The sequence below is a fragment of the Scyliorhinus canicula genome, chromosome 14, assembly GCF_902713615.1.
Source record: "Scyliorhinus canicula chromosome 14, sScyCan1.1, whole genome shotgun sequence".
NCBI lineage: Eukaryota > Metazoa > Chordata > Chondrichthyes > Carcharhiniformes > Scyliorhinidae > Scyliorhinus > Scyliorhinus canicula.
The window spans coordinates 69,843,519-69,861,751 of record NC_052159.1 but is presented as its reverse complement, the minus strand read 5'-3'; the positions used below and the strand labels follow the sequence as shown (position 1 = coordinate 69,861,751).

Genomic DNA, 18,233 nt, shown 5'->3' with positions numbered 1-18,233 from the left:
ACAAAGAAGGCTGAGGTGTGGCTTAATTGAGATGTGTATAATTGAGGGAAAGTGACAGAGTGAACAGGATACAATTGTTTCCTTGGTGGAGAATTCTAGAACCAGGCGATATAGATTCAAGATAAGTTTTAAGCAGAGAGTAGTGGGTGTCTGGAATTTGCTGCCCGAGTTGTTGGTGGAGGCAGTGACACTAAACTCTTTAAAAAGGTACCTGGATTTTCACCTTAAATGCTGTAAGCTGCAGGGCTATAGACAGGGTGTAGGAAGGTGGGATTAGAAAGGGTGCCTGGGTGTCCTTGAGCTGGCATGGAGAAGATGTGCCAAATGGCCTCTTTCTGTGCTGTAACTTTTCTATGGTTTCTAAGCTAAAGATATTGGGGGAGATTTTCAGCCCACAGTAATCGTGTACGGGATTGGCAACGCGGGCTCAAATTCAAGAGAGAATTGAAAAACAAAGTGATGCTTAGTACAAGAGCTAAAAATGCTATGGTGACCTATCTCACTAGTGAGCAGATTTACCCATGTCCACAATGTGCCTGCAATTTCTTACTCTTTTTCACCCTCTCACTGTTTCGAAGCGTATGCCCCAGGATCCAGAGCTGAGGTTGAGATGTCCTGCTGACCTCTATGCCCTGTTGCCTGAGATGGTCTTGGTGGGCATCCCCTGGGGGGCCTGGACCTTGAGACTCTGGGCTTATTTTTGGGCAGCAGAGGTGTGACAGTGTTACCCTCCTCAGTGTGCTGGGCTGGAGGTGCGTTGCTCATAGGGAGGGGTGTGTCATATGGGCTGGACACCCCCCAAGGTGCCCGGCTGTGCTCCAGCTGATCCTCTTCCCTTCGGCTGTCCACGGGCATCTGGCCTCCTCCATGAGATAGAGGGGAAGCTGGAGTGAGATCCAAAAGTCCCACCATCCTCTGGCACAGAGATTCATGGACTCCCACTGTGCCTGCAGCATTCAGTTGAAGCCCTGCACCATTGAGCTCATCCCCTCAGCCGTGTGAGCCATGAAGTGGACATCCCCCACCATGGAGTACACGTCCTGCAGGAAGGTCTCCACTGTGGATACCACTCTTGCAGTGTTAACCTCGCTGCGTAGGAGTGACTGCACCATCTCCTCAGACACAAGTCAATGGGACTCCTCCAGTCAGCTTTGCAGTCCGAGGAGAGATGCTGATTCCTTCCTGGTTTCCACCACTCTGCCTTTGCAGTTCTAACAGCTCTGGGGCCATCAGATCCAGGGGCACATCTTCCGCCAGAGTTCAGCAGAGTCCTGGGCTCCAGCATCCCTCCTACTGTTAGTTCCCTGGAACATTCCTTCATCAGCCTGCTGTGGATCTTCAGTTGTGAGGAGCTCACCAGTGAGTGACCCATAAGCCTGCCTATGAGTTAATCCCACTGAGTTGTGAGTGTCTGCACTGGTAGAGGATGCGGGTGATAGATGTGACGCCCTTATAAGGTGGTATCCAAGACGTCTAACCCAGAGCTGCTGGCTGGTTTAGCACAGGCTAAATCGCTGGCTTTGAAAGCAGACCAAGGCAGGCCAGCAGCATGGGTCATTTCCCATACCAGCCTCCCTGAACAGGTGCCGGAATGTGGCGACTAGGGGCTTTTCACAGGAACTTAATTTGAAGCCTACTTGTGACAATAAGCGATTTTCATTTCATTTCATGTCCGTGGTCTCCAAGGGGAGTGAGGATGGTCGGGGCTGGTCGACCGATTACCAAGCAAGAGAATGGAGATGGCATTAATACATCACAATGATGGGAAATATTTACTCACGTGAGGCTTAAGGAATTAATGTGTGTCAGGAGGGTTCTTATTTTTGTTTGGTGCCCCCACTGCGCCCTCTGCACAGACATGTTCTTGCTCCTCCCCGGCCAGCTTAAGGGTTCTTTCCTCAATGGGTTTGATGCATCTGAGCTTGTGCATGACTCTGGGTGGCTGTGCCCGCTCATGCCTGTTATGCTTGAGTTTATCCTGCAATGAAACAGATGGGGTGAATGTAGGCGGGAGTCCTGACGGGTCAGATGGTGATGAGGTGTGGGCTGCATGGGACTTGAGTGAGAGTGGGAATGGGAGGAACAGAGTAGACATGGGGGGGGGGGGGGGGGAGACCATCAGGATTGGGGTGGGAGGGTGGGAAGAGGGTGGGGTGGGAAGAGGGCCTTATGACAGGTGTTAGTAACCGGGAGGTGGCTGGATAAGAGATTACCTTGGAGGTGCAAAGGGTCTGTGAGGGGGTGTAGCAAGATAATGGAGATGGCTACGCAAAGAAGATCTTTCATCTTTTTCCGACAATGCTGACCCTCTGCAGTGAGCTGGCACTGACCTGGGTGCCACTGCCTCCCAGGCGGGGGGTGGTTACCTTGCTGGTAGGATGTATGTGCGACTGCCTCTGGTGCACTCCATCCAGTAGTCTGATCAGGGCTCCCACTGAGAAAAGAGGTGCTGGCTTCCTGCCAGCCGTCTCCTTGAATGGATCTGGAACGAGTGCTTGGGAGGCGATTATATGGAGCTCCCCACTGATTGAAGTGATTACATTGCCCTGGGATGAGCAAATCAGCGGGAGGCAGCCACCACTGTGGTGTGATTCACGTGGTTAAAACAAAAATTGTTAACAAAAATGTTCCCATTGATGGTGCTGACAGGACTTGCACCGGCTTTCTCTCCGGAACGGACACTGGTCACATTTTTGTAATATTGCACCCATTGGTTTTATGATCTCAAATTTATTAAAACAGAAGTAACTGAAAGTATTAAAAACAAAGAAAGTTGTGCTCAAATCAATGCTGATTATCAGAGACAGTGCAGTTTATATTGTGGCAATTGATTAGGAAAATTAAAATTCATAAGTGTGCACTGCAGTGCAAATAAAATGTCCTGGTTCCAGTCAGTCATTTACCTTGGAACAGTTTCACTGCCCTAATGATATTAAGTAATTGAAGTTATCACATGTGAAATATTGATTTTGTTTTCACTGTTGTTGAAACTGTAGAAGGAATTCTAATGGTTTCCTAATAGATCATATTAAGTTCAGCTTCACCAGAGTCAGACTATAACAATGGAAGCAACAACCATGTATTTTACCCATTAAATGCCCCCACTTAGTGATATCTTGGTAAAACAATTGGCTGGCACCTCCATGGTTACGGGTTGATTCTTTGATGAAGACGAATTCAATGTTGCAATCATATGTGAGGGTTGTCAGTATTCTCAGCTGTGTACTTAACATAATAGTCCCACTGGTGTTAAAATGTAGGATAATTATATGTTGTTTGATGCACCACACTCATTTTGCTAGTAATAGTGACAGGGGATGGAGATTGAGCACATGATAAGGCAGTCAGCATGAACCCATACTGACCCAAATTTGCTATCTCCTGTATAATGTACTTGATGCACATTGTGTTCTTCCATGCCGACCAGTTTTGGGGGAGAAGTGGTTGAAATGGTGAAAGTTGTAAGAGCTAGGGAATATAATACATTCTGGGTCAGCCCAGCCAAAATGCTGATTAAAGCTGACCTTTACACTGTACTGACATAGAACCATTCTCCATTAGTATGCCTGTGGTGGAAACTTCACCGACTATTTGGTGCCTATCAGATTATCATAGGCAGTATCCTTATACAGGAAGTACAGAGAGTTCTATGTCACTGGCACATACTCAGAAAATTACCTCTATGTTTCAACACCAACCTCAGAAAAACAAAACCAACTGCATTAGTATGACACTGCCCATCCTCAAAGCATTTTGGAATGAAAATTCTTTCTGAGAGGTGGTGTAAAACAGGCAGTAATAAATTGACTGCTAATTGTACGCAGCTATATTAAGCGCTGCTTGAAATGGATGGCCGATCTAAAATCATCCATTTTGCCTCACTCACTGGGTTGAATTTCTGTCACTTTGTGTCCATTCGCCTTCACCAAGAACCAGAATGCAATGCTTCAAACTCATTTTGTAACTGACAGAAGCATTACATTTTTGTCCCAACATTTTGGAATTTAACTTGGATAACAATTGAAAGGAAAGAGTATTAACTGCATAGTGTACTTACCTATCTACAAATTAAATTGGTATGTCCGATTATCTGGTCACTTAAAATTCCTGTGAACAGTGCCTTTGAGGTTTTCAAGTGTTAATTCTGTTCATATTCCTGTAAAATATTTTAGTGGGTATTATTACTAGCATGAAAATGTGTGTTGCAAGAATGTTCAGTCTGAATGGAGTTGAAGTCTCCAGACCCCGAGTCAGATCCAGAAAGACATTAGCATTCCCTCCCATTCTCTTTCGCACCTTTTGGGACTTTGATGAGGGAGCTGACAGAAAAGCAATGACCCAAATTGGTCCCATGGTTATCTGGGAGCTGCCACTCAGTAAGATAAGGGGCACAATGCAACAGGAAAAAAAATCTATGTCCAGTTTTGGGCATGTTTGGCAGGGTGTGCCTTGGCAACTGCAGCGCTGAGAAACATTGCGCTATTCCACTGCATTTTGCTGTTTCTTTTGACCTTGGGGAGTTTCCGGCCGCTGAGGCCACACTTGAGTAATTTCTTGCTGACGAGCCGAACAGAAAAGGCTCCTCCAGACTGGGACGCCATTTTCTCTCTGCCCTCCTCCACTTTGTTTTCAACCTCCCCCCCAACCTCGGGGAGGCTCCAAGGAACACCCCCTCACCTCCCCGACACCTGATAAAGCCCCACCCCCCCCCCTCCCCAGGGTACGATCCCTGGAAATGCCAACCTGGCACCTGGACACCTGCCATTGCCAGTCTGGCACTCCGGAAGTGCCCCTGTTAGCCTGGCAGTACTATCCTGGCACTCTGGAAGCATCAAAGTGGCTGGTTGGCACTGCCAGGATGTCAGTCTGACAGTGTCAATGTGCCTGGGTGCCAGAGGGAGTGCCAGAGTGCCACCCTGCCCTGTCCCTGACCATGTTGGTGTCTCTAATAGCCCAGGAGACTCCCTCCAGGTGCCATTAGGTTTGATGAAACCAGTACTAAATGACGCCTTGGCGAGGTCACCCAGGCGCGTCTGTCAGGTCCTGGGTGCCAGGAGAATCCTAATGGCTCATTCAAATATACAGATCTGGATCATTCCCAATGAGGATGAGATCCAGATCGTGACGTCTTGCAAGTTTTTGTTAAATCTCACGAGGCGTTTCGAGCATCGCTAATCTTACAATAATCTTGTTGCGTGATTCAATGGCCTCGTCCTGATACCAAGTCGGGCACGACGAGGTTGCTGAATCTCGCCCAAGGTGTGAGAACTAATTTCAGAAAATCCACAATCTGACCCCTTTGACACTCTGCAGTTGCCTCACTATTTCACACCTGTAGTCGGGCATTTCCAGTTTCTACCCCGAGGAGACTTTGAATGGGCAGCAGGGTAGCACAAATGGATAGCACTGTGGCTTCACAGCACCAGAATCCCAGGTTCAATTCCCCGCTGGGCCATTGTCTGTGCGGAGTTTGCACGTACTCGCCGTGTGTGCGTGGGTTTCCTCGGGGTGCTCCAGTTTCCTCCCACAGTCCAAAGACGTGCAGGTTAGGTGGATTGGCCATGATAAAATTGCCCTTAGTGACCAAAAGAAAAAGGTTAGGAGGGGTTATTGGGTTACAGGGATAGAGTGTAAGTGAGGGCTTAAATGGGCCGGTTCAGACTCAATGGGCCGAATGGCCTCTTTCTGCACTGTATGTTCTATGTTCTATGAATGGTAGTGTAGTGCCATGATTCCACTGGTTCCCAGGTATTGTGTTAACTCCAGTTTAGACAACATTGCTTCACCATCAAACCACCACCTTGAAAATATCTCAATTCAGGTGGTGCAAATTGAGGTCCAGATTTCAATCCCAAATTGGATGAGCGGAGATGGGAGAATTCTCTCCTTTTGTGAACTTGATCATAAAAACTGGCAGCCTGCAGTTTGAATATTTGTTCCAGGGGGAGTTGGCTGGATTCAAAGTCAGGTCCATCACCCCCAGAATGAGTGCAGAGGATGCTGGTTGAGGAGTTGGGCTGGTGGAAGGCCTAACTGGATGGAGGTTTTCCAGCACTTCTTTGAATTCAGTTAATAAATGATTAAAATAAAAAACATTCTTCAGCTTTCACCCTTCATCCTCCCCTTAACTCTACACACTCTCCATGCCCAATCCATACTAACAATGAGACCTCATGCCCCCCACTTCCCCATGTGATCCCACATGCCTCCTATGCAACCCTATGCCCCCCACTCATCCTTTTAAGTAACTATGCTAACTTTGGTCCACCACATACCTATCCAGCCCGCCATCTATTGCGCCAACCCCCTCCATGTCAATTTATCTCATATCCACCCCGGCGAGAGCTCAGGCCTCATGTTGACATAAAATAAAATTGTGTCTATTGAAAACATCACTATTTTGAATGAAATCACAATTAGAACATAGAATAGAACATAGAACATTACAGTGCAGTACAGGCACTTTGGCCCTCGATGTTGTGCCGACCTGTGAAACCACTCTAAAGCCCAACTACACTATTCCTTTATCATCCATATGTTTATCCAATGACCATTTAAATGCCCTTAATGTTGGTGAGTCCACTACTGTTGCAGGCAGGGTGTTCCACTCCATTCCTTTTCTCTGAGTAAAGAACCTACCTCTGATATCTGTCCTATATCTTTCTCCCCTCAATTTAAAGCTATGTCCCCTCGCGCTAGCCATCACCATCTGAGAAAAAAGGCTCTCACTGTCCACCCTATCTAATCCTCTGATCATCTTGTATGCCTCAATTAAGTCACCTCTTAACCTTCTTCTCTCTAACGAAAACAGCCTTAGGTCCCTCAGCCTTTCCTCATAAGATCTTCCCTCCATACAACCTCCCCGGACAGGCACCGGAATGTGGTGACTAGGGGCTTTTCACAGTAACTTCATTGAAGCCTACTCGTGACAATAAGCGATTTTCATTTCATTTTTTCATTTCATCCTGGGAAATCTCCTCTGCACCCTTTCCAATGCTTCCACATCATTCCTATAATGCGGCGACCAGAACTGCACGCAATACTCCAAATGCAGCCGCACCAGAGTTTTGTACAGCGCAACATGACCTCATGGCTCCCAAACTCAATCACTCACCCAATAAAAGCTAACACACCATACGCCTTCTTAACAACCCTATAAACCTAGGTGGCAACTTTCAGGGATCTATGTACATGGACACTGAGATCTCTCTGCTCATCCACACTACCAATAATCTTACCATTAGCCCAATACTCTGTCTTCCTGTTACTCCTTCCAAAATGAATCACCTCACACTTTTCTGCATTAAACTTCATTTGCCACCTCTCAGCCCAGCTCTGCAGTTTATCTATGTCCCTCTGTAACCTGCAACATCCTTCCGCACTGTCCACAACTCCACCGACTTTAGTGTCATCTGAAAATGTACTCACCCATCCTTCTACGCCCTCCTCCAGGTCATTTATAAATATGACAAACAGCAGTGGCCCCGAAACAGATCCTTGTGGTACACCACTAGTAACTGAACTCCAGGCTGAACATTTCCCATCAACCACCACCCTCTGTCTTCTTACAGCGAGCCAATTTCTGATCCTAACTGCTAAATCACCCTGAATCCCATGCCTCCGTATTTTCTGCAATAGCCTACCGTGGGGAACCTTATAAACATACACCATATATCCATATACACCACATCAACTGCTTTACCCTCATCCACCTGTTTGGTCACCTTCTCAAAGAACTCAATAAGGTTTGTGAGGCATGACCTACCCTTCACAAAACCGTGTTGACTATCCCCAATCAAATGATTCCTTTCTAGATGATTATAAATCCTATCTCTTATAACACTTTCCAAGACTTTGCCCACAACAGAAGTAAGGCTCACTGGTCTATAGTTACCGGGGTTGTCACTACTCTCCTTCTTGAACAAGGGGACAACATTTGCTGCCCTCCAGTCTTCTGGCACTATTCCTGTAGACAATGATGACATAAAGATCAAAGGCTCAGCAATCTCCTCCCTAGCTTCCCAGAGAATCCAAGGATAAATCCCATCTGGCCCAGGGGACTTATCTATTTTCACTTTGATTAAAAAATTGATTAAAAAATAATTAAATGTTTGAAAATCCTTCAACTAATCACATATGAAAACAAATACTTCAATTCTATAGCCATTTGGAGCTGTTGATTAAAGCCCCAAAGGGTGCCTTACCTACCCAAATGTTTCTCTACCCATCCCTAAAGTGTCGCAGGACCATATCAAAAATTGTAACATACCTCTCCAAAGGGTTATCCTTGCTATGCAAATAAATCCACCAAGTTCAGATCAGCTGTTAGCTGAAATTTCAATCTGCAAACACTAGATTTTGTACTTTTATTGGAGATAACTGGCAATTTAAATTCCTAGCTGTAAATGCACGTGGGGCTGCCGACCCGACTCCTGTCCTGCTTCTCGGGAGAATAGGGAATGCCGTGTTCAGGGGTGAAACTTAGGATTTCTACCCATTTCCACTATTTTCATCAATACAGAGGATGTCTGTCATGGCGAAATTCTGGACTTACGATTTGATAATGTTTGAATTGCACAACTATTGGTATACATTTACCTCAAGAATCATAGTTAATCATTCCTTTATTGTATTATCAGCCATTGGTGTCGGAATGTTCACTGCACACAGCAGGGACTGGATTCGCAGCATACTGTTGTTCAACCCTTGAGATTTGGCCTTCACATATGAAGATAAACGTTATTATCTAACAGATTGACTGGTACACTAGGAATTACCTGTAATGGTTATTCAACAGAGTAGCTGTGGAATAAAATACAGTATAATTAGTTATGATCTGGGACAAGGTGGCCAATTATTATGTTCTTGGTAGAGACTAGTAACGTGTTTTTTTTAGAATCAGAAAGCCCAGGTATTCACCAAAACAACAATGCCACAGGGTTCACTGTTTAAATCAGAAGAATGTTATTAAACAGTAAACAAAGAACAAGAATATTTATAACTACACTTCACCTTAAATGGTCAGATATTAAAAATAGAATGAACCCAGTTATAAGGGCCTAGAATTTTACTCCCGGTTCAGGAGGCCAGAATACAAACATTTCCTGGCTCCGCAAAACCGACCTGAAGGTAAGTGGCCCGGAAGGTCAGATTTTCATACCTGGGTGGCGGGATTCCCTGGGAGTTATGTCAGATAACCCCGGAACTCATACGGAGGATGCTTGGCTTGAGAACGGGCTGTGTGGAAGGCCTGCCTCAACGCTCTGGCACTGGGATTAAGTTTTTAAACATAAAATAAAACAGACCTCCGACCCTCACCCCTCGTACCTCCTCAATACTCCCCTGTCCTCATGGGGTCCACAGGCTCTATCCTGTCAAGCTATGCCATTCATGTTCCCTACCTACCCCATTGCTTCTCATACCATCCATGCCAAACTATGTCCCCACTACCTCTCATGGCTCTTTATAGACCCTATGTCAAATTAGAACAAACTCATGTCAATCTAAGCCCCCGTACCTACCAACCTTTGCCCTTACACTTACCATGTCAACTCGCGTCATGCCTCATGATCCGTACTGACATTAAATTATTTTGCAGATCATTGTTTTAACTCTCATTCATAAAACCTATTCCTACATTTTCATTCCTTCAGCTACATTGTTTTTTATAACAATATTATGGTCAATTGCATAACTCCATAAAAAAACAAGCATTGGAATTCGCAGTCCAACTTCAAAGAGTCTATAACCACTTGGATCTGTCAATCAAATGTTGAAATGAAAGACAGTCTACTCAGGTAATGAGTGGTTGTTAACTCAGCCATGCAGCACTAATCCAGTGATGTTAACTTTAAGGCATATGTTATTAGCCAGTGTGAAATAACAAGCAGTGTTTTAAACTGTCTCAACAGGTTTTTTTCTAGAGTTAAAGGGCAGATATTTTAAATCCTTTGATACCTCCCTTTGACAGTTCATCTTGATCCTTCTGGCAGTTTTTGACAGTATCAATGAGCTTCATAGTTACAATGAGTTCATTTGATTTTTTTCCAAATTGATACCTACTTTTAGCGATCACAAAAGGGATCTGACCTCTTCGAAAGGGCACTTGGCCTCCTCTTAGTGGCAACTGAACTCCCCCAAGATATGTTCCTGGATCATAACCAAAGAGACACCGTACTTCTCCATATATATATATATATATATATATATACAAACAAATCCACAAGGTTCTGTGTGGAGTTTGCACTTTCTCCCCATGTCTAAGTAGGTTTCTTCCCGCAGTCCAAAGATGTATGGTTAGGTGGGTTGGTCATGCTAAATTGCCTGGGGGCTGGATGGCTTTCTGGGGAAGTTCAAAAGGTAGTTTGCGATGGAGTTGGCCTCACACCTGGTGGGTATGTTTAGTGAGGCAGTAGAGAAGGGGGAGTTGCCACTATGTTAGCCCAGGCATCGATTTTGTTGATCCCAAAAAAGGGGAAGGACCCACTGGAGTATGGGTCCTACAGGCCGTTGTTATTTGCATTGGCTATAGAGCCCATGGCGATGGACCTTCGGTCATCAGCTGAGTGGCAAAGGATTGTGAGGGGGGTAGGGAGCACCAGATATCATTGTATGCAGACGATCTGTTGTTTGTGTTGGACCCGTTGGAAAGCATGGGCAGAATTATGGGCTTGTTGGAGATGTTTTCTGGCTGTAAGTTGAGCGTAAGCAAGAGTGTTCCTAGTGAATGTGGCAGGGTGGGGTGGGTGGGGAAGGCATCCTGGGGCACTACCACTTAAGGTGGCAAGAGAGAGGTTTAGGTATCTGGGTTTCCAGATAATGCATGAATGGGCCATGATGCATAGGTGCAAATTGACAGGGTTAGTGGAAGATGGGATATGTGAGGGCAGCACGGTGGCGCAGTGGCGAGCAGTGTTGCCTCACGGCGCGAGATCCCAGATTCAATCTAGGCTCTGGGTCACTGTCCATATGGAGTTTGTACATTCTCACCGTGTTTGCATGGGTTTCATCCCCACAACCCAAAGATGTGTAGATTAGGTAGATTTGCCATGCTAAATTGCCCCTTAATTGGAAACAAATGAATTGGGTACTCTAAATTTTTTTTAAAAGATGGGATATGTTGCATTTGACATTGGCAGGAAGGATGCGGGTAATAATGATGAATGTGTTGCCAGGCTCCTGTTTGTATTTCAGACCCTCCCAATTTTCCTTCCCACGGCCTTTTTCCGGAAGATGGAGGTGTTGGTCTCGGATTTTGTGTGGGTAGGTAAGGGGCCGAGGTTGAGGAGGGCTCTGCTGAAAAGGCTGAGGCAGGGACGGGGGATGGTGCTCCCAAACCTGATGCACTAGTACTAGGCAGCGAATGTGGACAAGGTGAGGCATTGATGGGGGGGCGGAGTGGATCAGGTCAAAGGAGGAGTCCTTTAAGGGCTTGAGTTTGAGGGCTCTGGTGGCAGAGGATGTACACGGGGAGTCCGGTGTGGTGGAGTCAACTGTTAAAATCGGGATTCAGTTGAGGAGGCACTTTAAGCTGGGCCACATGTCAGTGCTGACACCAATATGTGGAAACCACAGGGGGAAACACGGGGGGGGGGGGGGGCATTCATGATGATGGGCGCAATCCAACGGCCATGCTGCACCCGAAAAGCAACTCGGCGCAGCACAATGTGGCCGATGAAACCCCACTCCCGGGATCTACCTGGCTCACCATACCTCGTGAGATCAAACGCAATCTCACGAGACATCGCAATGTGTATTCCGCCCACAATGGGTGGGATCACTTTTTGGCAAATCTGCATATTAGAATGAGACAGGAAGGCTCACCCTAATGTGCAGATTCCCGAGGTACCTGGGGCTTTGGGATTCAACCCATTTGCCTCAGAGACCTCCAGTGAATGTCGTTCAGCACTATTTCCCACAAATGGGAACCAGGGGGAACAACACTCGTGGGGGGAGGGGGGACAACACTCGTGGGGGGGGGTCTCCCAGGGGATTTGAGGGGGGGGGGGGCTCCCAGGGGATTTGAGGCCCCCAGCTGCATGCCCTTTGGAGAGGATGGTGCACCTGGGTACTCTAGCAGTGCCACCTGGGTGTTAGTCTGGCACTGCTAAGGTATCCAGGTAGCACTGTGAGCTTGCATGGGCATTGCCAGGGTGCCAGGCTGGCACTGTCAAGCTGGCATTTTCTGTGCGTGATTGGGCCAGGGTGGGGTGGGTGTTAGGGGGGGTCGGGGCCCTCCCAGGGGTGTGGACCATCCCATAGTGCATTTGGGCTTGCGGGGGGGGGGGGGGGGGTGGATTGTTTTGGGGGCCTCGGAACAATGGCATCCCAATCTCTTGCTACAATGGGGAGTTCCAGTGAGCAGAGCTCCCCACTGTACAAAATGAAGCTATATGCGGCCTCGGCCACACGATCTCCATTGTGTCTCCTTACTCAACATGAGCCGGAAACATTGTTCCCTTTTAGGTGAATTGCACTCGATATTTGAGGAGCTATTCGTGTTAATGTTAAATGTTAACTGTTTTGTTAGAATGTGATGTTGTTATTGTTTATGCTTGGAATAAAAGATTTTAAAAAAAACAGATGTGTGCGTGAGGTTGGGTTGCAGTGGAGTGGGCATAGGTGGAGTGCTGTTTCAGAGGGTCAGTGCAGACTCGATGGGCTGAATGGCCCCTTTCAGTGCTGTAGAAATTCTATGGTTCTGTGATTCAGGCCCGCTCCTATCAGGTCTAAGCTGCACACGTTGGGTTTCAGATACTTCTCAGACAAAAATCACACGTGAGTGGAGAGAGATGCTAATTTCTACGGGCAGCTGCCTCCCCAAAATGCATGAATCACTATGGATGCTCATACCGACTCCTGTAAAAATGGCAGGTATCAAGTTCGGGATAGGACCTCCGGATTCTGGCAACAACTATTTTTGCAATAATAGGAAGTCTCTCCTTTGTTATGAGAATCCAGGTCTTATTTTTAATTTCATAGAATCATAGAATTTACAGTGCAGAACGAGGCCATTCGTCCCATCACGTCTACACCATAATTCTCAACTCATTCTCAAAAGCCAACTCCAAGAGAAACATAGCTCTTAAAGGACCCAATACTCAACCATAAAAAAGATTTTTACTTCCCAAAAGGCAATGAGCCATTGGAAATTACTGAAAGGTGTTAATCATTTTGACATAGATATACTGAACATTTTACACACCTAAAAAAGCCATGTTTATCTTCAGTAGTTTCCAGGATTGGGCAGACAAGTTATCCCGTTTTGTAAACTTGGAGTATTTTAACTTTTCCAGGTGACTGTCAACCTGTCAAGCATCTGTCGTGGTGATCTTGACATTTATCTCATCTCACCTTTTGGTACCAAATCTAAACTACTTGCAGTCCGAAACGCAGATGACAGCAAGTTCGGGCTGAGAAATTGGACGTTCATGACTGTTCATTTTTGGGGAGAGAAACCTGATGGAGTCTGGATTTTTATTGTGAGTACTGTTTTTTTATTCCTTTCGCTTGACTTGTTTGCCTTCAGGATCCTCCTATCATATTTCCAACTTGTATGTGTGTTGGTTCAGCCAACAGAGTAGGACATGGCATTCAACAGAGCACTCCCAATTCTCATTAACATGATGCTTTGATTAATCAGTTATAATAAGAAAGAAAGACATTCTTCATTCACAACCTTGGGAAGTCCCAAATGCTTCACAAGCAATGAAGTATTCTTGAAGTGTCGCCACTGCGGTAGTCTCGGCACTTGAATCCTTTATTCTCTGTGAGGAACTTGCCTTGCCTGAGTTCCTCGTTCTTCTCATCCTTTCTTCATTACTGGTGCATAGTTCTGCTCTCTTTACCAGACCACAAAAATCCAATTTAAGAACTTACAGAGGACGATCAAACTTCAGTGGTCAGTCAGTCCAGAATTTAAGTATGCCTTTCTGTTTGAACTACAACACTCAGTTATTGACACTGGAGTTCACTGGAGGTCCCACAGGAATGTAGGAACAAAATAACATGAAATTAGAGATCTTTATGATAACTTCTTGGGAGCTTATTAAAAAAAATGTTGATTTGGAGTGCAGTGGGATGTTATATTTGGTTGATAGTTCAAAAGCTTATAAAACGGATGAGGCTACAAGTAGGTCAAGCTGTGGTTACATTACTTAGAGTTGGTGCATAGGACAGAAAGCAACACTAGCTTAAACATTTAGGATATATTTTTCATTTTTTCCAAACATACAGTGGAATAACATAAATTTCACAGAAATGTATTTTGTAATGCATGCCAGAAATAATGATTTTCCTTTTTCTCGCTACAAAGAGAAAGATTTACCAACACTCTTTTAAAAGGAACACATCAGCCACACCCCTTAACAAGTCAAAAATGCAGTGCATGGTTAATGTTTCTGTTTTTTAATATCTATATGTGCTCTTGTTAAAAATTGCTTAATTAACTTAATATTGAAAATTTCTGTAAATGACATGGGAACAATTTGTGATTTAGCAGCCTGGAGAAAGTGTTGATGGCCTTGTCAGGAAGAATTGGCTCAGGAGGGTTACTAAGCTCAATAATGTGAGGCAACTGGATTAACACGTAGAATTAGCCCAGGTTAATGAATATAACACTGATATTAATTCAGCTGCTTTGTAACCATCATCTGAGCCTGAAGATTGAATTGCTGCTGAATTTACAGCCAAATCGTTTTGGGTATTTCAAAAGTATTTTTATTGAAGTTTTCCATCTTAACAAATTATGCAACAAAACCACAAAAATGGTACAGTTCAGCACAGTAAAATAGTCTCAACTTATATGGATACAGAAGGGAATAGGAGAACAGCAATATAATTGGCTCAGTACAATCATTAGACTCAATTCGGTGCCTCTGAATGTGCCACCAGAGAACAAGGGAAAGAAGGATAAAGCCATGAAAATGGTGCACACCTACCCACACGGTGATTGTTCACAACGACCATGAGAGTTCAGGATAAACATTTTGTGCCATGTTTAGGCGCGCACCAGAACACATCTCCCTCAACCCCAGCAACAGCAGATGCACCAATGACATATTATAACACCCCCTCTCGGATGTCAGACTCATCTGTACCCCTGCAGGAGCCAATCATGGATTCTTATACCACCCCATAACAAAAATAAAAAATCTTTATGTGAGACTTTCTAGAAGGATGTTTTACATATACCACACAACACCACATAATCCCAACCTCAGGCACAGTACGGAACAATCATCATTCTACATATTCATACCGGTGGGAAAAATAGCTAGAATTTTGGATTATGGTCAGTGCACTTCCCAACACATTAAACATGACAGGATTAAATATGAGAGTTACCAGGAGAAAACATTCTAAGGATAAAAGAGGACCAAGATATAACCATAAGTCCGTATTCTTCTGGTGCACGCCGACCCCAAGAATGAATTGAGAAAAAGTTGCTCGTACATATAAGGGAACATATCAACCATAAGTGGGGCAACAGGACACAACTACAGCACAGGACCCAGCTCAACCCCACAACCTTCCACACTTAGGAATCAGTAAACCAAGGATATTCAAGCACATCAAAAAACTCAGCCTCGCAGGATATTCTGAATAAGTGCCTTTAGAAGGGCCGACCCAAGCATAAATTTTAATTTAATAATCTTTATTGTCATAAGTAGGCTTAACATTAAGACTGCAATGAAGTTACTGTGTAATACCCCTCGTCGCCTCATTCCGGCGCCTGTTCGGGAACTCAGAGGGAGAATTTAGAATGTGCAAATTATCTAACAGCACGTCTTTCGGGACTTGTGGGAGGAAACCGCAGCACCCGGAGGAAACCCACGCAGACACGGGGAAAATGTGCAGACTCCGCACAGACAGTGACAGATGCCGGGAATCGAACCTGGGATCCTGGAGCTGTGAAGCAACATGCTATCCACTGTGCTACAGTGCCACCCTAAGAGGACAACAGGATATCAATCACAGCACTGGACTTGGCCTAGTCCACGACACTCTGAGATACCCCCAAACCCCAGCACATACAGGACCCACAACCGAACCAGCCCTACACTTCACTAACCACACCCAGGGCAGCACCATTCACCGACCTAAATAGGGCTTATAACAGCACATTGCTCACCCAGATGACGAGATGAAAAAAATCCTCCAAGGGAGGAATGCCCGTGTAGACCCAGGATCATTAGACACAAGCTAGCACTCTATGTCCTTGCAAGAAGGATAATAAGGGACAGGGCAGCATTGTCTCAACAGAGACAAATACACTGCCTCTCCAAGGAAGACCCAACCACAACAAGAGGACATTCAGGAAACAAATATATAAGACCACCTGGAGGAGGACACCTAACACCAACCCCCCCCCCCCCCCCCCCCCCAAGCCTACCCCCAATCTAAAGAAGGGCTCTGACAAGGCAGAGATATAACACACAGACTCTCACTTCAACAAATCAAGCAAGGATAAACCGTCCAAACCCAGGCATGCACCACGACTCATTTCCCCCTTCCCCAATAGCCTTAAAAACGGTAACCATATCAAAGAATCAGATGGAGCCCAGTCCTCTCCAGGATATATGATCCACACAGACCGTCAAAGGAGACGAGTGTGGATTCTCTAAATTCAAAGCAAGAAAAGCAAAATGAAAAATCAATACAATTACAGGGGAGACAGTGGCATAGTGATCTTGTCACTGGACTAGTAATCGAGTGACCCAGGATAATTCTCTGGGGTCCCGGGTTCAAATCCCACTTCGGCAGATGGTGAAATTTGAATTCACTTAAGCCCTCACTTCCTTCCTATGCCCATAACCCAATAACTCCTCCTAACCTTTTTTGGACACAAAGGGCAATTTAGCATGGCCAATCCACCTAACCTGCACATCTTTGGACTGTGGGAGGAAACCGAAGCAACCGGAGGAAACCCACGGAGACATAGGGAGAACGTGCAGACTCTGCACAGACAGTGACTCAGTGGGGAAGCGAACCTGGGACCCTGGTGCTGTGAAGCCACAGTGCTAACCACTGCTACCGTGCTCAGGCAGGAGAAAAGGCAATAACATGAAATCAACAGCATAATCACAGGGGAATAAAGTTCAGGATTATCGATCAACTGCAGGATAATAGCACCATATATGTGCCTTGGAAAGTCCAAGCCCATGTCAGGATCAGGGAACAACACTCGGGATCGCTCCGACGATGCATACAGCACCTCCAAGGTGTAAACCAGCTCACCAGCAAAAGCGCCACTGCAAGCTGGGCCCCACCCCAGCAATCTCCAACTGCCCCAATCAAATGAGGATTCTCTCTGATTCAACTCAGCTCTTCACCACCAAACTCGAGGGATATAGCACAATACATATATCTCAAAAGAAATTATGGAATGTGCATTCGGGTAAAATGAAAGATTCAAAGATGAGTGGAGCCAGAGTTCACAAAATAGCAGCCGCTCCCAGGCTCACATCACGTTATTCCCCCCTTTTTGTTCTTTTTAATATGTACCAGCCAATAATTTCTCATCAACAAACAAGAAAGAGTTGCTTTGTAAACTCCCTTGATCTCACAGTCCTGAGCCAATACAAAGATCATTCCTTGCCAGTAATATATAACACATTGACCACCACTACCAGCACAGAAACAGAACCAAAAATTCCTCATCAAATCATCAGTGGATCTTACCACTTCAATATATGGCTCCATAGCGCTACTGGTGAGGGTCCAATAGAGCATGAAACTTCAAAAGTGTTGGTGCTTCCAACTCCTGTCCACACAGTACATACTGACTGTAAGAACACTCGTTGAGGTATGCCATGCTCAAATCATGGGTAGATTGTGTAGCTGAATTTTAATGGCATTTTGGGGACAGGCTGGGAAGTGGAAAGCCAGGCAAAATGACACAGAAAGATGTGGGTGACATACCGGATGTCTTTGCAAGTGCCAGGTAAAATATGGCAGACAAGCCACCCACTCAGAACCCATTTGAGCCAGTTGTGGCAAATTAAGAGCCTCTTCCAGCCTCCATGAAAATTTGTCCACATCATGGAGGACATCAGCCTCCACATGGTATTGTCCCTGTGGGTAGAGGGGGAACCGCTTTTGGAATGCTCTGACCCATGGAGGGCCTCCTCAGTGGCAATGGCTGCTGCCATGGGAACAACACTGCTTGGCCTCCAAGGTTCCACCTCTCCAATCGCTGCGGCCTGCCTTCCAATTATTCCCTCCTCGAGGGC

The 18,233-nt window shown here is 45.6% G+C and overlaps 1 protein-coding gene across 1 annotated transcript in view; it reads left to right on the top strand.

The window, feature by feature from the left end:
* Positions 1-18,233, top strand: part of LOC119977336 (PC3-like endoprotease variant B) — a 1,015,536-nt gene that overhangs the window by 937,691 nt on the left and 59,612 nt on the right. Inside the window, exon 16 of the mRNA XM_038818121.1 lies at positions 13,296-13,481. Coding sequence (XP_038674049.1) covers positions 13,296-13,481 — 186 coding nt within the window. The remainder of the gene's footprint in view (positions 1-13,295; positions 13,482-18,233) is intronic.